The 25,436-nt window shown below is 41.3% G+C and overlaps 1 protein-coding gene across 5 annotated transcripts in view; it reads left to right on the forward strand.

The window, feature by feature from the left end:
- Positions 1–461: 461 nt before the first annotated feature.
- Positions 462–25,436, forward strand: part of lpin1a (lipin 1a) — a 64,226-nt gene continuing 39,251 nt past the window's right edge. For 3 of the 5 annotated variants that reach the window (XR_013547265.1, XM_078399271.1, XM_078399273.1), the window contains exons 1-5: positions 462–525; positions 5,501–5,701; positions 6,321–6,416; positions 17,952–18,286; positions 24,494–24,604. Coding sequence is in view for 4 of the 5 variants with exons in the window: in XM_078399271.1 (XP_078255397.1) it covers positions 5,510–5,701; positions 6,321–6,416; positions 17,952–18,286; positions 24,494–24,604 (734 nt within the window). In the remaining variant the exon portion in view is untranslated. Of the gene's footprint in view, positions 526–1,050; positions 1,127–5,500; positions 5,702–6,320; positions 6,417–17,951; positions 18,287–24,493; positions 24,605–25,436 lie in introns of those variants that run through there. The other 2 variants (XM_078399272.1, XM_078399274.1) reach the window with 2 other exon arrangements.

Consider the following 25,436-nt stretch of genomic DNA (forward strand, 5'->3'; position numbering starts at 1 on the left):
TCCTTTTGCTATTATGGACACACTCAGTTTAAGCAAACATAAAATAAAATAAAACCAAGCGATGTTCATATCAAACACTGAGTTCAATGAATTGATCCAATCATTCAAGTATTTCGAATAAAACAATAAAAAGATATTACGATTAAATAAATTCTGTTAAAATATGATGCATAATTATTTCAAAGCTCCTCGGAACTTTCACCTTGAAACTATTGGGCAAGACAAGGCAAGGATGGATGCGTGTTTTAAAAAATCCCCCGTTGATTCTGGTTTTGAAACATAACCTGCCCGGTAAGCCAATAGAAGTTTCCATGCAATGACGACCTTGTTAATTGCATGCAAATTGAATCATCCAAGTGTGCTTCCTTGAAGTGCCGACTCTTGCTTGATTGGCCGAGCAGATCGCCTCAGGTTGAGCCCACCGCCTGGCATGTTGGTCGTCACATTACAGACTAATGACTGCACTCAGGACATTGCGAACGGGAAATTCTCAGCCAAACCAGGAACCATTTCATCGGGCAGCAGGTTGTATTTCTTGCAATGTATTTTAGTGAAGAAAATATGTATTTTCTGAAATAAATTTTAAAAAGAAACGTTGATAACCCAACATCTGCGGTTGATCAAAAAGTTCTGCTTTCTTTCTGTTCGCAGTATTGCCTCAGTTTTAATACTGGTCTGAGGAAGGGTCTCGACCCTGACCTTCTCTCCAGAGGTGCTGCCTGTCCCGCTGAGTTACCCCAGCCTTGTGCGTCCATCTTCGGTGTAAACCAGCACCTGCCGTTCCTTCCTCCACATGCCTCAGTTTTGATATTGGCATTCTCTCTCTCTCTCTCTCACTCACTCACATATCTCTGTGCGGATTCATTGAACGTGTTGTGTGCAAACACTACTAGTCTGTGAGAACCTGGGGGCGGTGAACTTGGCGCGTGCGCAGACGGCGCTTGCTCCCCCGCCCGTGGGGAGCGACGTCAGCGAAGCCCCGCCCCGCCCCCGCGCGGCTCGAGCTCGGTGGCGCGCGCCGCCGCGAGACGCCAGTGCGAGCAACAGGCGGCCAACGGACGGAGAGGCAGCGGCGCCGCTCAGTTCCAGCCCTCGCCCCGCCCCCCCCCCGCCGCTGGAGCCGAGGGTGAGCGGGCAAGCAGGCGCCCCCGGGGCGAGGGGCAGTGATGGGTCGGGTAGGGGCTGGCCGGCGGTGGTGATGGAGGGGGACAGGCAGCCAGAGGGGATGGTGTGCGCTGGGTCCTGTGACACGGACATTGGCCGGAGGGGAGCGGGACGGGGGGGAGTGGGACAGGTAGGGAGGGGGGGGGCAGGGGGAGAGGGGGGGGGCAGGGGGAGAGGGGGGGGCAGGGGGAGAGGGGGGGGCAGGGGGAGAGGGGGACGGGGACGGGAGGGGAGCGGGACAGGGAGGGAGTGGGGGACGGGGGGATAAGGGAGGGAGTGGGACAGGGAGGGGGATAAGGGAGGGAGGGGGACAGGAGGGGGGGAGTGGGACAGGAGGGGGGGAGTGGGACAGGAGGAGGGAGGGGGACAGGAGGGGGGGAGTGGGACAGGAGGAGGGAGGGGGACAGGAGGGGGGGAGTGGGACAGGAGGAGGGAGTGGGACGGGGGCGGGACGGGGGGGGGGAGTGGGACAGGGAGGGGATGGGAAGGGGGGTGAGTGGGAGAGGGGTGAGTGGGAGAGGGGGGAGTGGGACGGGGGGGGCAATTGGGAGTTGGACGGGAGGTGAGCGAATGGGGATTGGGGCAGGAGGGAATGGGGCAATTGGGAGTGGGACGGAAGGTGAGCGAATGGGGAGTGGGGCAGGAGGGAATGGGGCAGGTCGTGGGGCAGGGGTGGACTGGGGGAGTGGGTTTGGAGGGACTGGGGCAGGAGGCGAGGGACTGGGGGTGATAGGAGATGATGGGATGGTGAGACGAGATGGGGAGAGAGTGACAGAGGGGGGGGGGGCGGGTGTTTGCCTGGGAGGTGCGGAAGCGTGATCGGAGGGAGATGGGGAAAGAGACATGACGGGGGGTGGGATACATGGGGGGGCTTGATGAGACTGGGTGGCATGAAGGTGAGAGTGACTGGAGTGGGGGGCATAGGAATGTGATGGGAGTGGGAGGACATGGAGGGGAGCGTGACAGTGGTGGGCGATGTGGGGAAGGGTAGGATCAGAGTCTTTATGTAATATGGACCTTGTGGAGAGTGTTTAAATGGTAATTGATGACTGACAATAATGTTGGACATTATAGTGGAAACTTTTGGTGTGCACAGAATTTTATGGGAATAAAGGGTTACGAAGAAAAACGTTAATGAAACGTAATTGTGAATGATAACAAAATTTACCTGTGTACTGTGATTGCAGTGTTAAAAACATTACATCACCAATACTAATGAGTTGAAACATCGAACTGACATCTTGGCCTGACATGTTTCTACATGCATGTAGGATTTTTGATCTGTTCCTCATTTTTGTTTGAGATGAGCTATCATAAGTTTTCAAAAGCACTCCTTTGCCTTCAGGCAGCTGCAATCTGTCATACAGATGATTGATGGACTGTCATGTAGAGACTTGACCAAATATCTCCACATTAAACGCAAGTCCATTACGCACATTCTGTAATAATTCATTGTAAAACAAGCAAACAGTGCGGTGAAGTTATTGCTTATGGAGGGAAATTTTTGAAGTGAAGTGAGATATTGGTGGGGAGTGGCAAGATGGTTGGGGGAAACAATATTGGAGATAGAGGAGATTACTAGAAGTTTAAAAAAAATGCTAATGTCTAAATCAAACTTTGAGCCATAAATATATAACAGTAAGAGGGCAAATAAAACTGAAATGGCAGCGTTCTTTAGTTGTAAATTATTTTCTTTTGAGTGGAGTTATGACGATGGGTATATCTTTTTGATTCCTGAGATATTTATTTGCAAGTTAGATGCCAGTTTGGGAGTAGGAACTAAAAATTGAAGACAAGATGATGATGCAACAGGAAAGGAAAGAGTCGAGTCATGAGTGTTTTATTGTCATATACCAATTAAATTCTTACTTGCAGCTGCACAACATATGTAAACATAGTACTAGCTTATTTGGAGGTTGTGTGGGAAGGAACTGCAGATGCTGGTTTAAACCAAAGATAGACACAAAAAGCTGGGGTAACTCAGCGGGACAGGCAGCATCTCTGGAGAGAAGGAATGGGTGATGTTTTGAGTCCCAAAACATCACCCATTCCTTCTCTCCAGAGAAGCTGCCTGTCCCGCTGAGTTACTCCAGCTTTTTGTGTCTACTATTATTTGGAGGTTGTAGTGTTTAATAGCTGGTTGTAGGGGAGAAGCTAAGAAGCTAAACCTGGATATTACAGTTTTCAGGCTCCTATACCTTCTTCCCGATGGCAGGATTGACATGAGGATGTGGTCAGGGTGGTGTGGGTCTCTGATAACGCTGGCTGTGTTTTGGTCCAGGAAAGTGACAACTGTTTGATATGGGTGGTGCGCCTAATGGAGCAGGAGACTCCAGGGTTGTGTTTGTGGCATTGTCTTGCTTTTTTTCACATTTGTTCATCCTTTTTGTTGTTACTTTGTGAGAATCCATTATTATGCTTACATAGAAAATCGGTGCAGGAGGAGGCCATTCAGCCCTTCGAGCCAGTGCCGCCATTCATTGTGATCATGGCTGATCGTCCACAATCAATAACCCGTGCCTGCCTTCTCCCCATATCCCTTGATTCCACTAGCCCCTAGTGCTCTATCTAACTCTTAAATCCATCCAGTGATTTGGCCTCCGCTGCCCTCTGTGGCAGAGAATTCCACAAATTCACAACTCTCTGGGTGAAAAAGTTTCTTCTCACCTCAGTTTTAAATGGCCTCCCCTTTATTCTAAGACTGTGGCCTCTGGTTCTGGACTCGCCCAACATTGGGAACATTTTTCCTGCATCTAGCTTGTCCAGTCCTTTTATAATTTTATATGTTTCTATAAGATCCCCTCTCATCCTTCTAAACTTCAGTGAATGCAAGCCTAGTCTTTTCAATCTTTCCTCATATGACAGTCCCGCCATCCCAGGGATCAATCTCGTTAACCTACGCTGCACTGCCTCAATTACAAGGATGTCCTTCCTCAAATTAGGAGACCAAAACTGTACACAATACTCCAGAAGTGGTCTTACCAGGACCCTATACAACTGCAGAAGAACCTTACATTATCTACCTCGTTACAAGTGACAATAATAACCCTAAATCATTAAGGAGATAATTGTTATATGCAATTTTACTTTGTTTGCTTTGACTTCAACTTGTTCCTACTCCAAGGCTGTTATCTGATATCTCAAGAATTAAAAAAGATATATAAAATAACAAATAAGCCCACTTGTTGGATGCCTAATTGTCAAAGCTCCAAAAAAAGTTGCATACTAAAGGACGCCTTCCATTTTAATTTGGAATTAATTTTGAGTTTCTCAAATTGAGTAGAAATTGGGGTTGCTCATAAATGAAAACAATTAAACCTTTTTCAAATGCTAAAGAGTAAAATTACTTTGTCAAGATTTAATATCACAGTTAATAAAAGCCACAATTGATAAGCAAATAACTTACAATTCCTGCATATATCCCGAATGTATAATCATATTTTCATCTGATCAGAAAAATCTGTAAATTGAATTGATACTCTTCACAATTGTTCATTAATCTTTAATGATGATATCTTTAATACAGGTAATGCTGCTATGATGTTTGTTTCCATAGTGCTAATTGAATATAACCAGAGAATATAATGTGGGTTTAATTGGTATAACTCATTTGTGAGAAAGAACTAGTGAACCATTTAAAATTGACTTTGGTAATTGGCAAGCAGAGAAAAACCTGTCTTGGATTTAAACATTGTAGGGGGGAAAACTGTTTCCATTTATCCTCCATGCAGTAATCAGCCACCATTGTTTTTTAAAAACATAGCTGCTCCTTGCACTGTGGTAGGCCAATTAAATTGACAAGTGATTGTTTCTGTTATCACGTGTAATGATAATGTGATATTCACGTTAATATTTTTAGATTGCAATACCAAAAAATAAACTTATAGTTATTAAAAAGACCTATAGTTTTGAAAATCCTGAGGGAGAAAAAGTAACTTTGTTATTGTGACTCTGAAACTCTCCAGCCCCTAACTCCCTTTTTTCCCATTGACCCATTTTTTATAACACAACTTTCTAAAACACAAGGTTTTCCGAGGGACACAACTCGTGTGTTAGCGGAACTAACTGTACTTTTGGGCAGACATTTAAAATTTAAAGAAACATCACTGGAGTTTAGCCGTGGAGTTTATACCTCCAATATTAAAGCCTATTTAAAATTTCCATTTCGAAAGAGTTTTTATATTTGCAATTCATTTTCCTGAACACTTCCCTCTAATGAACTTTAGAATCTCTTATCTCGATCTATTAGACATTATTAAAACCTATTTCCTGCCTTGTACTTTTATTAGAAAAGAATGAAACATTTTTGTAAAGAAATACTACTTTTGTTTCAAAGGCACAAACCATGAATTACGTTGGACAATTGGCCGGGCAGGTATTTGTCACGGTGAAAGAACTTTACAAGGGATTAAATCCTGCTACTTTATCTGGCTGCATTGATATCATCGTTGTCCAACAGCCAGATGGCAGTCTCCAGTGCTCCCCGTTCCATGTTCGCTTTGGGAAACTAGGAGTTCTTCGATCCAGAGAAAAAGTGGTAAGTCAGCAACAATCTTTTAGTTTATTGCGGGATATTCTTTTACACACAAGAATGACTAGTTAGAGACACATTGTAAAATTGGAACAATTGAATATGTTAAATGTTAAGAACTTGTCATGAGCCCTGCTTGAGTCTTTTGTTGGATAGCTAGTCCACAACAGAATATTTGGATATTAAATAATTGAATTATTTAATAAAGATAGAATCTTTAAGAAAGATAGAATTTATATTTGGAAGATCAGCCATGATCTCGTCCAGAAATAATGGATTTTGCATCTGTGGCATAGCTGTTGATTTTTTGAGAAACATGCAAAATATTGTATTTTCATTAGTAATGTAAAAAAACAATTTTTTATTAATGTATAAAATGACATTGACGCAAAATATGGTCCAATGCTGTAGGCAGTCAGGTAACCTAAATAGTGAATGTGATTAGGAGTGTTATGTAGGGTAAAACCTACAGTTCAATCTTCATAGATGCGTGTATACAGAGATGATTCATGTAATGTAACACGGCCAACCAACAAAATCAACTTTTAAGCCTTATGGAAATGTAATCACTCTTGGTCTGATTTTCGTATAATTTTTCATTGAAATGTGTTTTTAACATTTTTAGGTGGATATAGAAATCAATGGAGAATCTGTACAGCTGCAGATGAAGCTTGGTGACAATGGGGAGGCCTTTTTTGTTCAAGAGACAATAAATAATAAGGTAATATATCAGGTTTTATTTCTGAACTGCTTTCCATGTATTTCCAGAGAAAGACTGGGGCAAGGCTCCTGAAATGTTATTTAAAAAATGTTTGAATGAATGAATAGTCTTTATTGTCATCCAAAAACATGTTTTTGGACAAAATTACGTTACCCACAGACAACAATGAGAGGCAATAAAAAAGAAAGCAATAAAACACACAATCACAAAAACTAACATAAAACAAAAAACATCCATCACAGTGACCTCCTCACTGTGATGGCAGGCCAGAATGTCTTCTCTCTTCTCTGCCGTCTTCTCCCGCGGTCGGGCAGTCAAAATTGCCACGTTGGGGCTCCCGACATTGAAGCCCCCGCCGGGCGGTGGAAAATCCCGCGGCCTATTCCAGGCTGCACCGGACGGTGAAAGGTCCGCAGGGGGCCGACCCAAGTCTCGCGATTTGGGGGGGATGAAGACGCTGCCACTGCCGGAGCTCCCGAAGTCAACAGGGCAAAAATGCCTAAAATACTTTTTCAGGCCACCTGCTTCCCCACAACCCAACAATTTGCCCTTCTTTCTACTTCATTGAGACTTATTTTTCTTTGCTGCATATTGTACATAAAAAATAACTGGGGAAAAAAACAAGGTATGTGGTGGATGTGAAAAATCTGCAGAGGGAAATGAATAATTTAATTACAGGAGTAAACATTTTACAGTTGGAGTTTCATGTGGAAAATAAGAACTAATTCCACTTTGGTAGAAAGAAGAGAAAACCATTGCATTGTTTAAAGTGGAGCTTTTGAATGCTACAGGAGGAGGATCAGGGTGCCCTTGAATATGGTAAACAATGTTACCATATTCAGGAAGGCAAATTGAACATTTTCAAAATGATTGAGTGCAAAAATCTTGCAGAGCTGTGCAGTATGATGTTGAAGTTATATAAGAAAATAACGGCAGATGCTGGTACAAATCGATTTATTCACAAAATGCTGGAGTAACTCAGCAGGTCGGGCAGCATCTCGGGAGAGAAGGAATGGGTGACGTTTCGGGTCGTTTTGTTTCAGTCTGAAGAAGGGTCTCGACCCGAAACGTCACCCATTCCTTCTCTCCCGAGATGCTGCCCGACCTGCTGAGTTACTCCAGCATTTTGTGAATAAAATGATGTTGAAGTTATCCTGGAGTACAGTCTGGATATATTGTATCTTTGAAAGGAATCTTCTCAGATTCTGTGTTACAGATGAGCTCATTAGGGGACCTATGAGTGTGATGGAGGAGATTTTTGGTGGCATGGGTGGAAAAGTTGGTTGTGAAGTGGCGCACTCCATGTATCATTGACACTGGGTTCTGGAAACATGGACTCGCTCAGAGTGCTATCCTGAATATTCCTTCTTCGCACTAATTGATCATGACCCAGGGATTACAAGGAATCAGTGGAGATGTTACATCTTGTAAGGAGGCTTTGAAAACATCCTGCCCATCTGATAATCTCTTGATGATGCTCAGAATAGTCTCCTCTGGTTTCTCGCAGTTGCGCTCAAGCATCCCCTCTCCCTGATGGCACCTTTGGTTCTCAAAGGATAAAGGATCTTGACCCAAAACATAATTTGTCCATTCCCTCCACAGATGTTATTTATCCCGCTGACTTCCTCCATCACTTTTTTGCTCAAGAATGCCCTCTTGTGTCTCCGATGCTGACATGTATTTGCTTATTATTCTAGTGGATTTGGAGTACTTTACATTGAGGGCATTGGTAGTATCTCTCCAGTACCATAAGGCCTCTGCTGGTGATCGAAGGTGGGCAGGGATCACTGCTGCCCTGTAGACTGTATTTGTCCTGAAGTTGAAGTTTTAATCTTCAAAGAACAATTTCCTTAGTTGACCAAAGACCATGTTGGCGTATCGAAGACAATAATGAGTTTCATCGTCAATGTCAATATCTCTCCAGATATAAGGGATTTGCATCGGAGGCAGTTCAGAAATGTTTAACATCTGGTTTCCTGAAATGAAGAGGTGCCCTTAGGAGGAAAGGTTGAGCAAGTTGGGCCTATAGTCACTGATGTTTAGAAGAATCTTGTTGAATTATACAAGTTTCTGAAGGGATGATTCTGAGAAGGTGTTTTTAGCTAGTCACAGACCGAAATACAACCATCTACCACCACCCTCTACTTCCTACCATTAACCCAGTTCTGTATCCAATTAAATAGCTCACCCAAGATACCATGGATGTCTATGGCCTTGCCCTCGTCAACCTCCTTGATCTTCAAAAAACAGAATCAAATGTGTGAGATTTGATTGCCCATACTGACTATCCCGAATAAATCCCTGTCTTTATGCATCAGAATACTCTTCAGTAACTTGACCACCACAGTTATTAGGCTTAGTGTTTGATAATTCTCAGGATTTTCTTTACAGCACTTCTAAATTAAAGGCACAACATTCCTTTGGCACTTCATCTGTGGCTAATGATGATTCCTATCTTTCAGCAAGGACTCCAGCAATTTCTCTAACTTACCATGGGGGTCTGTCAATTTACCTGCTCAGGTCCTGGAGATTTTTACCTTCATGTTTTAGGACATCCATTACCACCTCCACTGTAATATGGACTATCCTCAGGATATTGCCATTATCATTCCCAAGTTCTCTTGGTTTGGTGATGCACGAGAATTTTATTTTATTGGGCAGCCTCGATAATTTAAGGTGTGTTGTTCCCCATCTGTTGTTCATCTAAGATTCTCATTGTCATCCAAAAGCCTACAGAGCACCCTATAAACCCCAGGGCCTTTGTTGAGGTGCTTCTATTATTGTCTACCTGCAACTTCCAGTGTTCCAGAGAAAACAATCCAAGTCTGTCCACCTCTCTCCCAAGCTAATATCTCGAATCCAAGCATCATTCTGTTAAACCACCTGTGCACCCTTTTCAAAGTCCCCACATCTTTCCTGTAATGGGGCTACCAAAACTGCATGCAGTGCTCTAAATGTGGCCTAACGTAGGTCCTATAAATCTGTACCATGACTTCCTGATTTTTTTTTCTAATCAATGCCCTGACCAATGAAGACAAGCACACCGTATGCCTTATGAGCTTGGACACACAAGATCCTTGTGTACGTCGATGCTGTTAAGGATCTTGTCATAAATTGTATATTTTGCCCTTGCATTTGACCTCCCAAAGTACACCTCACATTTGCTCAGATTAAATGTATCTGCCCATTTCTTGTAGCTGATTTATATCCTGCTGTACACTTTGACAGCCATCGTCACACTCCACAACCCCAGCAATCTTGACGTTATCTGCAAACCTACTGATCAACGCATCTAATATTTACTGTAATAAAAAGAAATGTGAGGTGTTGCATTTTGGGAAGTCTAACATGGGCAGGACCTATAGAGTGAATGGTAGGGCTCTGGGGAGTGTTGTAGAGCAGAGAATCTTGGAGTGCAGGTGCACGGTTCGTTGAAGGTCGAGTCGCAGGTAGATAAGGTGGTCAAAAAGGCTTTTGGCACATTGGCTTTCATCAGTCTGAGTACTGAGTATAGAACTTGGGCTGTTATGTTGCAGTTGTATGAGACGTTGGTGAGACAGCATGTAGATTATTGTGTTCAGTTCTGGGCATCATGTTGTAGGAAAAATGTTTTCACGCTGGAAAGGGTACTGTGAAGATTTACAAGGATGTTGCTACGATTAGAGGGTCTGACTTATAGGGAGAGGTTGGGTAGGCTGGGACTCAATTCCTTGGAGCGCAGGAGGATGAGGGGTGATCTTATAGAGGTGTATAAAATCATGAGAGGAATAGATCGGATAGATGCACAAAGTCTTTTGCCCAGATTAGATGAATCGAGGACCATAGGTTTAAGGTGAAGGGGAAAAGATTTAATAGGAATCTGAGGGGTAACCTTTTCACACAAAGGTTGGTGGGTGTATGGAACAAACTGCCAGAGGAGGTAGGCGAGGCAGGGACTATCCCAATGTTTAAGAAACAGTTAGACAGGTACATGGATAGGGCAGGTTTGGAGGGGTATGGACCAAGCGCAGGCAGATGGGACAAGTGCAGCTGGGACATGTTGGCCGGTGTGGGCAAGTAGGGCCAAAGCGCCTGTTTCCATGCTGTTTCGCTCTCTGACTATCTACATTTACATCCAAAGCATTTATATCACAAACAATAGAGGTCCCAGTACCGATCCCTGTGGAACTCCAGTGGTTGCAGTCCTTCGCCTGAATATTATCTTTCCACCATAAACCACTGTCGTCTATCAGTAAACCTGTTCCAAATTCATACGACCAAGTAAGTCACTGTTAATCCCGTGCATTTTAATCTTCTGGATCAGCTTACTATGTGGGACTTTATCACTTGTACTTGCAAAATAACACTGATGAAAATCTGAAATAAAAACAAAATGCAAAAGACTTGACAAGTCAGGCAATATGTGTGGAGAGAAACCAAGTAACTTCTGTTTCGGATGAAAATATTTTGATGAAAATATTCTGATGAAAGTTCATTGACTGGAAATGCTTAGTTCTTGATTTTGCCTGCACTACTGATAATTGAATTGTGTTGTTGCTTTCAGAGATTTATTTACATGCACCCCCTGGTGTCTACAGCAACACACTTTAAAACCATTATTTGTGCATTTTTTTATTACATTTTATTGTAATTCCTGTAAGCGAGCAATTTGCCAAGGAAGGTGAAGTACATTTATTTGTGATGCTATAGGTCCTTTATCCTCCTCCCCAATCAACGATTGACAAAATGATTGGGGGTGAGCACACATCTCTGCAGGGCACCAGTTATGGAGTATTATCATGGAGGATGTTTTGTTCTATCCTCACTAATTGTAGATTATGGATCAGGATGTTGAGGGTCCAATGCTGACTCCCAGGTCCAGGAGTTTGGAGATGAGTTTGGTTGGGATTATTGTGTTGAAGGTGGAGCTGTAGTCAATAAATAGCAATCTATCGGGGATGTCTTGTTACTCTGGATATTCCAGAGGTGAGTATAGGGCCAGGAAGATGGCATCTGCCATGGATCTGTTATGACAGTAGGCGAACTGCAGTGGATCAAAACTGTATGGGAGGCTGGAGTAATAGTGCACATCTCATGAAGCACTTCATAATGGTAGTGCCACTGAATGGTAGTCAGTAAGGCGCGGTATCTCGCTTTTCCTTGGGACCAGGCTGCTAGTGATGTAGGAATCTCAGAATAGAGCACGTAGTGGTTAAAGATTTCCTTGCATACTTCTGCCGGCTGGTCTACGAAGGTCCTATAGATGTGGTTGGGGACGTCTGGGCCAGTTGCTTTCTGTGGGTTCACTCTCAAGAAGGCCGATCTGGCCTTTGGGACTGCGACCGTGGGTGCAGGCACACCCAAAGCTGATGGTGTAGATGACATAATTCCACCAACCTACTGTTCAAAGTGAAGCATGCATTAATTCCGTTGATAAAACAACGTTGGCACAAAGACGGTAACTATTTTCAGGATATATTATGGATCAATCATATTTTTGATATGATAAGATTCTCATTCCTTGAATGGTTAGAAAGAAGGAATAGTTTAGAATGAATGTGACTGAACAGCATCACCTAACACTGGTATCTGTAGTGTAAGAAAATAACTGCAGATGCTGGTACAAATCGAAGGTATTTATTCACAAAATGCTGGAGTAACTCAGCAGGTCAGGCAGCATCTCAGGAGAGAAGGAATGGGTGACGTTTCGGGTCGAGAGTCTGAAGAAGGGTCTCGACCCGAAACGTCACCCATTCCTTCTCTCCTGAGATGCTGCCTGACCTGCTGAGTTACTCCAGCATTTTGTGAATAAATCTCTGGTATCTGTATGTAGTTTCACAATGTTATTTTTTATTACTGTTATAATGCTTTGAAAGATTATTGTCAGTGCTGAAAATCACAAAAAACAATTGGTTCAGAGTTTCAGCTATTCAGTATCACACATAAATTACTTTGATATCATAGTTGGAAATTATAAAGTTGGAGTCTTCGTTCCATATGATTGGGAGCTTTGCTATTCGGGAAAAAACCCAGCCTATGTATAAGGTTTGGAATTTTATACCGTTGCAGATTTATTTAGCTTGATGTGTGCCCAAATTTTGTAATGAGACCTGGGCGTAGCCTAAATATTTCCTATTACTCATCTGTCTATCCTCCTCCTTCCAGTCACTTTAACCTTGGAGATCTCCTATATTCACCACATTGGTCCATAAAGAAGCATTTCTTGAAGTAAGGGGTTTGATCAGTCTTTCAGTATCCCTTACCTGTTATCTTCACAATTAGTTTTACTAGTTCTTTCCTGAAGGAGGTTACAAATGTCAAGATGAGGGACTGAAAGATTCTGAACTTCCGTCTTTGGAGCTTTAATTTTAATCCAATCTTGACTGATGGGTGGAACTGTTCCTTTGTTCTGACTCTAAACATATGGGTCCATGAAAAATTTATGTGGAGCAAAGTTGGAAATCAGATGATGTAGGGCTGGTTATTTATCAATTTGAAATATATTGGTTTAATATTCAGAACGGTGAAAATAATTGATCTTGGTGTTTTAATTCTGATTAAACCATCACCTAAGCAACAGCATCATAATAGTGTGCTCCAATTCCAATATAACCAAATAGGATGTGCCGATAACTAAGATCATTTAAAAGGAATTCGGACAGATATCTTCACTGACTGAACCATCATGGTTTAATGTCTGCATTTGAACCTGAGGTGATTGGTTTTCCTTCTTTGCTGTGTCTCAGTCCAGATCTGCGTTTAAATTACATTGCTGTAGATTTTGCAATTGGGATTAGACCTTGAAGAAAGCTCTCCTTAAAAATGTAGCTGCCATTGAGGCATATAATTAGCTTTTCTGCTGTCAGGAGTTAGTTTGAGGGATTCTTGGAGTTCACCAGTTGATAATGTCATGAACAAATTAGGAAGGATGGAAGAAAATTTTAATTAATGTTTTAAACTCAAAGAGAGTTAAATAATTTAAGCAAACTTACATGGTTAGGGTAGAAGCTGAAATATAACTTTATAAAAGGATAAAAATGCAATTAAAATTTTCAACAATTCAATTAATTTCCTTGGTTACAATGCAGTGCAGACCTGTGGAGGAGGGTTGCATCACTAACAGCAACCTTGGCTTTCCACTTTTTATGCATGTGTGGAAATCTTGCGGCATCTGCACTTCCTTCCCACGCATTGATAGCTTCACCACTGACTATTGCAATGTACAGGCCATTTTATTGTTGTTGCCTTTCAGGTCAACATTGAGGCAATAGTTATCCTTAATTACTATATTGGGTAGGCAACATTGTATGTCTGAAACAGCACTGTACTCTGAGCCCAGCGTAAGAGGAAGTTACTAAGCGGACGGAAAAAATAAAAATCACCAGATGAAATAGTCTCTGCTGCCTGTATTCATCTTCATGCACTCAGTTCCATTTGCATCATTGGAACCAAGTCTGTGAAACTGAGCATAGCCATGGAATGCAGCACCTGCATCTGTTCTAGCACGAGCACCAACATCCAATGTCATCCCTGGGACTTTCTGCTTCACTTTATTTGCCTGATTACTTCCTAAGCGGCAGCCACTCTTTGACCCCATACTGCCTGTTTAACTCACTTACCGTTACAATGTCTTTAGTCCATAATTCATCCTTTGTGCATGGTTTCAACATTGAGGAGGAAACATATACAATAGCGCAATGGTTGTATTGCTTAGAAATCCGTGTTATAGAAAATTGCGTTCTAAATTAATTGTGTCAATGGGGAAAAGGGAGTTAGTTGGTGGCCAGTGAGTTACAGGCTCTCAATGACAAACTTTCCCTGCAGGATTTTCAAAATGAATGGTCTTTTCCATAACTACAGGTACTTCTGAATGTTTGCATTCATTGAATAGGATATAACAATGATTATATTAGGGAACACTATTTGTATTGCAAGGGCTGTGTTGTTTATAATACAATTTTGATCAGGAGCTAGAGAACTACTTAAAAGTTACTTTGGAAATTGACAAGCAGAAAAAAAGCTGCAAATAAAGTCAGGATTTTTAAAATATTTCTTAAGAACTTAGTATCAGTTTCACAGTCATTGAAATTGACAAGCAAATGCATCCATTGACATTTGTGCAATGATACTCTATTAAACAACGTAATGTATTGTCCTTTTAGTATTTTTAGCTTGCAATACCAAAAATAAAATTATTGTAATTTTACTTTTGAAAATGCTGCAGGGAAAAAAAAAATTGTTATTGCAAGTCTGAAATTTTCCAGCCCGTAACCCCTTTCCCTTTGACACAATTGCTTTTTTAACACTATTTTCTATAAACATAGAAACGTGGAAAAATAGGTGCAGGAATAGGCCATTTGGCCTTCATATTGGCCATTCAATATGATCATGGCTGATCATCCAAAATCAGTACCCCGTTCCTGCTTTTTCCCCATATCCCTTGATTCCTTTAGCCCAAGGAGCTAAATCTAATTCTAACTGGCTCTTGAAATATGAAGTTTCTTATAAACTCAGCTGTGGCAGAACTACCTGTGCAAGTTTATTTTTGTTACCCTGGCTAAAACTATTAAATGCTGTTTGACACATTGTTTAATAGCGTATTCCAGGGTCAATAGAAGCGACCACTTGTCAATTTCAGTGGCTCTCCATGGTAAAAGTAGCAGCTTTGTTCTCCTGAGACAATGATCTCTGATTATTAACTCGGAGGCTACATGGAAATGTCTTTTACCCTAGACAGTTTTTTCTCTCTGCTTGCCAATTTGCAAGGTAACTTTCAAGGGATCCTCTAGTTCCTGATCGAAATTGTATTGTAAGAATTAGGATATAGCACTATAGCAGAACTACCTTGTTTTACAAGAATGTTGTTTAAACTAATTTTGCCTGCATGATATTTTGCCTTGGTTATGAGAACAATGCAAAAATGTAGATATTCGTACAATGTTGGGCTACTCAGCTTTGAATCACCATAGCTGTTGTTTGCTATTGTCCATAAAGAATACCCATAATATACTTAAAGAATGATAATTATAGACAATAGGTGCATGAGTAGGCCATTCGGCCCTTCGAGCCAGCACCGCCATTCAATGTGATCATGGCTGATCATTCTCAATCAGTACCCCGTTCCTGCTTTCTCCCCATACTCCCTGACTCCGCTATCCTTAAGAGCTCTATCTAGCTCTCTCTTGAATTTATTCAGAGAATTGGCCTCCACTGCCCTCTGAGGCAGAGAATTCCACAGATTCACAACTCTGACTGAAAAAGTTTTTCCTCATCTCTGTTCTAAATGGCCTACCCCTTATTCTTAAACTGTGGCCCCTGGTTCTGGACTCCCCCAACATTGGGAACATGTTTCCGGCCTCTAATGTGTCCAACCCCTTAATAATCTTATACGTTTCGATAAGATCCCCTCTCATCCTTCTAAATTCCAGTGTATACAAGCCTAGTCGCTCCAGTCTTTCAACATATGACAGTCTGTTAAGGGTAGCGGAGTGAGGGGGTATGGGGAGAAGGCAGGAACGGGGTACTGATTGAGAGTGATCAGCCATGATCGCATTGAATGGCGGTGCTGGCTCGAAGGGCTGAATGGCCTACTCCTGCATCTATTGTCAGTCCCGCCATTCCGGGAATTAACCTAGTAAACCTATGCTGCACGCCCTCAATAGCAAGAATATCCTTCCTCAAAATCTTGTAAATCTTGTAAATCTTGTCTGACCAGGTTAGCGGTTACAGCAATGGAATTTAAGTCACGTCAGGTGTCATGGTTATAGTTTCAGTTCTACTTTTGTGATATGTAGAAATCAGGTGATGATAACTGAGTTAATTTCATTTTCCCAGAAGTTATGATCTGGGAAAGTAAATTGGAAGATTCTTGTAATAGGAATTTGACATTATATTTTGACTTACTTAAATGACTTTGATGTGCAATCAATGTTTTCTTTCCATCAGGGCTAGTACTATCCAAAGTGAACATAAATGTTATATTTAAGGCTTTTCATATGTGTTTTAATATATATACATTTATTTCTGTGGACATTGCTGCACATCTAACAATGGTGGCTGTGTGATATATTGTAGAGTGCAAAAAGTCATGACAGCTTTTTGTGCTTTGGATGTGTTGAAGGGGTACCAATTAGTCTCACTTCCTGTCTCCTCTCATGGTTCAGCAAATTCATCTTTTTCAAGTTGACACCTTTTAGTACCATTTTGAAAATAAAATTTGTAGCACTCTTTCTGTAAGTGAATTCAAATTCAAAGCATCTTGCTGTCGTATTTTCTAGAGCATTCATGCTTCTCCAAACCCTTTCTGTGCCATCTCCCGCAACCTCTTCCAAAATTGGTTTTGTTTGGCTTAATGCCAGTATAACAGCTGGAGCTAACTGTTTCATGTTACCATAATATTGTGACTGCAATGTTAAATTCTGTTCATCAGCTGTTTTGTTTTCATTCTTGCCTTGCTCATGTTTTGCTTATGTAGGAGGACATTTCCCCCACTTGGTTCCCTATAAAAGAGAATAGGATATATGTCGTATAAGAAAATAACTGCAGATGCTGGTACAAATCGAAGGTATTTATTCACAAAATGGTGGAGTATCTCAGCAGGTCAGACAGCATCTCGGGAGAGAAGGAATGGGTGATGTTTCGGGTCGAGACCCTTCTTCAGACTGATGGTCTCGACCCGAAACGTCACCCATTCTTTCTCTCCCGAGATGCTGCCTGACCTGCTGAGTTACTCCACCATTTTGTGAATAGGATATATGTCCATCTACTCCCCCCCGATTCCCCTGTCACCAGGGGTAATGCACAACAAGGTAGCATATCTTTTGCACATGAAAGTAAATAGGAGCACTCGGGGAAAACATGCAGACTTCACCTGCAGCCGAGGTCACCTGAGTGGCTGGAGCTCTGTGGTAGCCACATTCCCTGGTATAGCGCTGTGCCCTTGCTCTCCCTCCCGTCCCCTCACCTGTCTGTGCTTTCCCCTTTCAAGGTTAACATAAGCTGTTGAGATGGTGGGTGAGTGGGTGTCCAGTAGTGTTTGGAGGAGAGGATATCCAACATTTGAAGCAGTGAGATGGTCTTTTGAAACTGTTGCAAAACCTATTTAAAAATACTGCAGAATGACAAACAGTTGTACAGCTGAGACTTGTGTTGCACTTCTTGTTTGTCTAGCATAAGGACATCAGTATGACTCCTACAGTGAGTCTGTGCCTTGGACGTGGCCGAGAAGTTGTATACCACAAACCATTAAAATCCAACAGGAACTAATGAAGGGCACCCAAGTATTGTTGCTTACCCATTTAGTATGAGATATAAACCAGTAACTGTTCAGTTAAATTGTTTGCCTTGTACCTAAAATGCATAGCACAATGTTGTATTTGACCCGCTTGATTCACTGAGTTCCTCCAGCAGTTGTTTTTTGCACTTATTTGCCCTATTTCTTTTATAAAAAGTACTTGTGACTTTAAGCAGCTTCATGAGATCTATAGTCAGTGATACACAAGGGTAAGAGGACATAAAATTCAGCTGCAATTGAAATAATCATTTATTGTCTTGTAGGTAAATGTTCCTTCACACCTTGCCACTTCACCGATAATAACTTCTGAAGGTGCTGCATTGATGGAGGCCACAGTTGGAAGAAGCTTTCTTGATAAGCAGAGAAACCTGGAATCTACTGGAACCTTGCAAGCTTCAGCATCTGTTCACATTACACCATCCTCTTTAGAAAACCAATCAAACAGCAGCTCTGCGAAGAAAAGAAGAAAAAGGAGACGCAAATCGAGGCTTGATAGCACAAGGAGAGATGCTATTGGTGATACTTCAGAGAATGAAGACATGTTTCTTATTGAAATCAGCTCTGAAGAAGAGACGGAATTAACTGAGACTCCAACAAGGTATTTAACAAAACAATTCTCGTCAGTGCAGAAATGTAAGAAACAATTTAAAAAAAAATTATAGGATTTTTATACTTCTGTTCCACTCACCTGTAGCTTTGGATGTGAAGACATTGTATCCACTTGTTTATTGTTTTCTCTTGAATAGATGTATTATGGTGAATTTAGTCTTTGGATCAATTTTGACAATTTTTGGTTGGGACCCATATGAGTTTTTTGTTCCTCTCTGCACTTGGATTGTTTTCTCTGGAATGCTGGAGTTTGCAGGGAGATTTGATAGAAGTATATACAATTATGAAGGGCATGGATAGGGTAGACAGTCAGAACCTATTTCACAGAATGGAAATGTCGATATACTACAGGGCATATTTTTAACTTGAAAGGGGCAAAGTTTAAAGGAGATGTGCGGGACAATTTTATTTTTACCTAGAGGGTGGCGAGTGCCAGGAATGTGCTGCCGGGGGTGGTGATGGAGGCAGATACTACAGTGGCATTTAAGAGACTTTTGGATAGGTACATGGATATAGAGGGATATAGATTATGTGCAGACGGGCAAGGGTTATTCTTGGCATCATTTTCAGCATGGAAATTGCGGGCCCAAGGCCTGTTCCTGTGCTGTACTTTTCTTTGTTCTATATTTTGCTTTCATATAGAAGCTGAAGATGGTGAATTTTTGGGACTATAAGTCTCTCTAGTTTGATATACACACTGAGGTTGTAGTCAGTCTCCCGACTGAACATACCAGTTAAATGGGGCATACTACAAGAACCTATCAGAGCATCAGAATTTCAAAACTTTTGAAAATTGACTTTTTGTTTGTCATAATGTATACAGCCCTTCTCAAGTAAATCAAATCTCCTTCCTCTGCATTACACACCCTTCTGATCTCCTGTTGCAGGGTCTTGAGCTGAAATGTCAGCAATTCCTTTCCCCCCACATTCTTAGTCACGTGTGTTTTTTAAAAATCCGGTAGAACCTGCCAGTGTGTATGAATTTCTTGTTCATATCTATCTGCTAACTAAAGTGTCTGTAAAATAATGATGGGGCTTGATGGTAGCTAACATGGTGTACAATTATTTTTTAAACTTAATGTAAAATTGTGAGTTCTTGGTCAGCAATTATCAATTTAATGTTCTTTATTGTTGTCACAGCTCGTTTGGAGAAGGGAGCTAAGACTGTACCCTCTGGCTGCTCCGATGGTTTATGATGGCTTGCTTGGTTTGGAGGCATTTTCACTAAGAGGCTGTGTGGGGGGCATAAACATATTTCCTGGGGTCAATGATTCAACCTAACAATAACATGGTTAAGACCAGTTAGTTTTATTTGCCCATGCAAAGTTAATAAGTAATTCGGTCTATTAACATTGGAACAGACTTCAGGCCTTGTTCACGAAGCAGAAAACTGTGAGTATGTGAGGCAGCATCTGTGGCGAGAGAGAGAGAGAGAGAGAGACCAGAATTAATTTTGTGGGTCAATGATCCTTCATTAACTATTTTTGTACAATCTGCTTCTGTGGCTTGTAGACTAATACAGTCTGTGTGTGAGCCTCTTTTCCCATTATTCTAGTTTGCATTTATACCTTTGGAGCAGCTGCTTGAAAATATCTGGAACAAACAGAGTAGGTTGCATGGTAGTCTCCTCTGCTATATGATTCTATGATTCCACGACAGCTGATTAATGCACTCACTGAGTGTAGAATGTGAGAACATTTAATTCTTCAGGATGCCAGCGACTAAGTTTAGTAGCAAGCCGCATCCAAATTAGACTTGGTATTTGTTTTGTTGATCATTGCTTACGTACTGAATGTCCCATGGATCATCCAGCCCTTGCGGTGTCACTTTTCAACGTTGTATGTCATGTAATAGATTTTTAGAGCCCCAACAGTCTTCATAGATTTCCTTGTTGATAATCTCGGGCATTTTTAAAAGAACTTAACATCAATTATGATTTTAGAATACAAAACTGGGGCAGATCTTTCACCTCTGTTATTGCTTATACCAGGATTTAAATCTGGTTTTACCCCGAAATACTCAATTGCCAGCACTGGCTGAGCCTGCAGTTGCAGCAGCAGTACCTTCTGCCCTACTGCTGCCTTGCACTGATGGACTCTGCACGGTGTCCTGTAGCACAGCAAGATTTTCTACCGGGATGTGACAAAGAAGCCTGCACCATTCAACCCAGCATAGTCTCAGTGATCGCAGTTCAAATGGGAGAATCTGCTGCTGGGAGAAATAGTTTGTCACTCCTACTATTTAAGTTGGGCATAATAATTTAAATTGATTTTCCTATATGAATGTTTCCTTTAGTGCAAAAAAAAAAGAGATTTTAAAGTTTTTTACCATGACCCACTTGTTACTCAATGTTCGATTGTCAAGGACATTCACAAATATTCAGTGGTTCCAGTTGAGTACGTGAGGCATGAGGCATAGATTCACCAGCTGTCAAAGCCATTTTGAGTGCAGTGGGCTGGTTGTTGGCCCCTCTGCTGTACTAGCTGGTACCAAAGTGCTGTGAGCTAACCTACCAGGGATACTTTGTCCAAAGGCAGCCTGCAGTAAACTGCACAGTACAAAGCGAGATCACTGACTCTAGGGCAACAATAAATTTACTCCTTTATTTTCTTTGAAGAAAAAAACTTCTGTGACTGCATGGGATTTCTCCGGGTGCTCAGTTTTCCTCCCACATTCCAATGACATGCAGGTTTGTAGATTAATTGGCTTCTGTAAACTGGTGTATGGGTGATGGATGGCTGGCGAGGACTGAAGGGCTGGTTTCTGCGCTGCATCACTGGACTAAACGCTGGACAAAGGGTCTTTGACATGACAGATTAACCTGTTTCTATTTTCACATCTGCTGTTTGACAGTCGGAATATTTCCAGTATTTTCTGTTTCTCTTTCAGACTTCTAGCAACTGCAGTTTTTAGATTTCTTTTTTTTTCTATAGGAGTTGAATTTATGAAAATACCTGAGTACAATGCCCCTTAGTGCCTAGTGCAGCTTACTGCAGAAATGACTGGAGATCAGGGGATCTATGTTTCATACTTATATAATATGCCTTGGTAATCACATGTCTGAAATCTAAATATGTTAGTCACATGTCTGGAATGGTATGTTGGCATTCATAGCAAGAGGATTTGAGTTTAGGAGCAGGGAGGTTCTACTGCAGTTGTACAGGGCCTTGGTGAGACCGCACCTGGAGTATTGTGTGCAGTTTTGGTCTCCTAATCTGAGGAAAAACGTTCTTGCCTTAGAGGGAGTACAGAGAAGGTTCACTAGATTGATCCCTGGGATAGCGGGACTTTCATATGAAGAAAGACTGGATAGACTAGGCTTGTACTCGCTGGAATTTAGAAGACTGAGGGGGATCTTATAGAAACATATAAAATTCTTAAGGGGTTGGAGAGGCTAGATGCGGGAAGATTGTTCCCGATGTTGGGGGAGTCCAGAACCAGAGGTCACAGCTTAAGGATAAGGACTGAGATGAGAAAACATTTCTTCACAGAGTGGTGAGTATGTGGAATTCTCTGCCACAGAAGGTAGTTGAGGCCAGTTCATTGGCTATATTTAAGAGGGAGTTAGATGTGGCCCTTTTTGCTAAAGGGATCAGGGGGTATGGAGAGAAGGCAGGTACAGGTTACTGAGCTGGATGATCAGCCATGAACATATTGAATGGCGGTGCAGGCTCGAAGGGCCGAATGGCCTACTCCTGCACCTATTTTCTATGTTTCTATGTCTGTGGTGACTTTAATTGTGTGCATAGGTATTTGTTTCAGAATGAGAACAGAACAAATGATATATATTTATGCATTCAATCATTTGCAAATATTGTTCAGTGCTGGACAGTTCTTAAAAACCAAACTATAAACTTGAATCTGCATTTCACATTAACTCCCGAAAGGGATTAAAAACAAGTTTGTCCAAGCTGCCCTGCACATTTTCAATACATTTTTCATAGTTTTCATAGAGAATAGTTCTCTTTTATTCAGTTTACAGAATTTCGATAGCAGTTATTTACTTTGTAGGTTAATCACTCAATAATGAAATACAGGTAAATTTAAGACCGTTGTAGTTTTCAGTGTTTATTTTGTACAACTATATATATTCAGTCAAATGTCTTAAGAGATTTAAAGATTGGATCCCACTCTTCTCCAACAACCTTTTTCAGAAGATTTATTTATAAATATTGTTGATTGGTTGATAATGATCCTGTTTCATGTGATGTACACAGGTTACTAACACTGCCCAGTCACGTGCAATCCAGAGTTAGATCAAAGCTCAAAGTTATTATATTTGTTTAATATAAACAAAGCAGTGGATGCATAATGATGGCTTGTGTGTGCTAAAATGTAAGGTATATTCCTGCAAATTACTTACACATCCCAGAGGAGTTGTAATGTGCCATGACCAGCAAGAAAAATATTTGAAAGCACACCTTCAGAATATCAAAATTGTTGCAGCTATGCAAAGGTTAGTGGTTTTGCAGATAGTGAAGATGGTTGTGAAAGATTGCAGCAGGATCTGGATCGATTGGCCAGATGGGCGGAGGAATGGTTGATGGAATTTAATATAGAAAAGTATGAGAGGTTGCATTTTGGGATGTCGAACAAGGGCAGGACCTACACAGTAAATGGTAGGCCCCTGGGTAATGTTGTAGAGCAGAGGGATCTAGGAGTACAGGTGCATGGTTCCTTGAAGGTCTAGTCGCAGGTAGATAAGGTGGTCAAAAAGGCTTTTGGCACTTTGGTCTTCATCAGTCAAAGTATCATATAGAAGTTGGGAGGTCATGTTGCAGTTGTATAAGACATTGGGGGGACCGCATTTAGAATATTGTGCTCAGTTCAGATGTTTGCTTACACTAAAGATTGCAGCTTATATCCCAATGGTATGAATATTGATTTCCCTAACTTCAAGTAACCCTTGCATCCCCTCTCTCTCCATTCCTCCCCCACCCGAGTCGTTGTACAAGTTCCATTGTCGTCCTGCTTAGTTTCACTGTTTGTACCACACATTATCACCTCTACAGCAAACAATGGACCATTGTGGGCTCCACCTTTCCTTGATCATTGTTGCTGTCTATGATTTGTCCTTTTGCATACCTTTCATTAATTTGTTCTTTGTACATTTTCATATCTTTCGTTTTCCTCTCCTCTGACTCTCAGTCTGAAGCAGGGTCACGACCCAAAAGGTCACCTGTTTCTTTTCTCCAGAGATGCTGCCTGAACCGCTGAGTTACTCCCGTTTTTTTAGCCTATTTCCTGGCTAGAAATGATAGATGGATTAGGTGAGGGGGGGGTTTGATAGGCAGATGATTGGACTAGCTAAGATGGGGCACCTTGGTCGATATTGACAATTTGGGCCTGAGGACATGCTTAAAATTCCAAAGGTTCACTATCCTGAGCGTGAATATATATCTCCTTACCCCTATCCTAACTAGCGATCACCATATTCTGAACTGTGCCCCCAATCTGGGACTTCTCAGCCACAGAAAATATATTCCCAACAGATGCTGGAAATATGAAATAAATTAATAAAAACATGTAGAGGTCCAATAGCATTTGTGGAAAGAGAAACACAGTTAATGTTTCAGGTTGACCTGAAAAAAACTCATCCTGCAAATGCTAATTGACTTGCTGAGTGTTTCCAGCACCTTTGGTTTCTGTTTCCTGCATCTAACCAGTCATTTTCTTTAAGAGTTTTATGTTTGATTAGGACCTCCTCTCATTCTCAAGTTGTAGAGGATACAGGCCTCAATTGCTGGATCTCTCCTCGTGGCAACCCTACCTCCTTGGAACTAGTCTAGTGAATCTTTGCTGAACATTTTCTCTGTGGGAAATATTTACTGGATAAGGACACAAAAACTATGCTCAATACAGATATCCCAGGGGCAATATTGTCAAGACTACACAATTTCAGTTAGTTTTCATACTGCACCAATGCCATATCATTGATGTAAATATTTGCTCTGGAGATCTAAAAGCAGATGTTAAAATCTAGTATTTTATAAATAATTTTCACTTCATCTGATTGATAAATATTGTGAAATTGTATTCCAACAGGAAAATAATGATGAAAAGACTGACATGTTGTTCATACATTTGTCTTTTGATCTAGGTGGAATTCCATTCCTTTCAACAATTTTTCTTGAATGAATGGTAAATGGTCTTTGAACGTTTCCAACTAATTATTGCTTTCTTTTTCCTTTTCAAGGAACTCAACATATATGCACAGTGACCAACAAGTGCAGGCTAGAGCCTTGGTTAATATAACTCAGTCTTCAGTGCATCCCCATTCAGACAGTGAATGTTCATCCAGGCGCAGGTATTGATCTTTATTGAGTTTTCCAAAGCCTCAGACTCATTCCTGCACTAACTGTTATTGCTGTTTTACCTATTTTTTCTGCAGAATTTATGTATTTATTGTGGAAAACAATTTAAAAATGTGTTAACATGTGAAAGATGAAGTTACAAAGATGGTGATGAATTCTTTTTAGCCTCTATTTAGGAAAGTTAATTCCTTCCACTGCACCATCTTAATGCTGTTATTCATCTGCACAATTAAAGTGATGTCAGAGGACATAGGTTTAAGGTGAAGGGGAAAAGATTAAATAGGAGTCTGAAGGGTAACCCTTTCAGACAGAGGGTTGTGGGTGTATAGAATGAGTTGCCAGAGGAGGTAGTTGAGGCAGGGAACTATCCCAACATTTAAGAAACAGTTAGACAGGTACATGGATAGGACAGGTTTGGAGGGATATGGACCAAATACAGGCAGGGGGGACAAGTGTAGCTCCGACATGTTGGCTGATGTGGGCAAGTTGGGCTGAAGGGCCTGTTTCCACATTGTATCACTATGACTCTATCATTGAACAGAAGCACCAAAACACTCTTTAGATTTCTAGTTTCTACTCAAATGGCAGAATAACTTCTCAAAACAATTTATGGTAAATCAATGTTCTTTTGAGGACCAGTTTACGGAGGAACAATATTAGAGCAGCTATTGGGATAGCAGTTTCAGTAGTTAACAAAATCAAAAGACTTATCAACATATTAGAAAAGAAAAGATAAACTGCTCACAAAATGCTGGCATAACTTAGCGGGACAGTCAGCATCTCTGAATAGAAGGAATGGTGACGTTTCGGGTCGAGACCCTTCTC

This window comes from Rhinoraja longicauda, chromosome 5 (assembly GCF_053455715.1).
Source record: "Rhinoraja longicauda isolate Sanriku21f chromosome 5, sRhiLon1.1, whole genome shotgun sequence".
In the NCBI taxonomy this organism is placed as follows: Eukaryota; Metazoa; Chordata; class Chondrichthyes; order Rajiformes; family Arhynchobatidae; genus Rhinoraja; species Rhinoraja longicauda.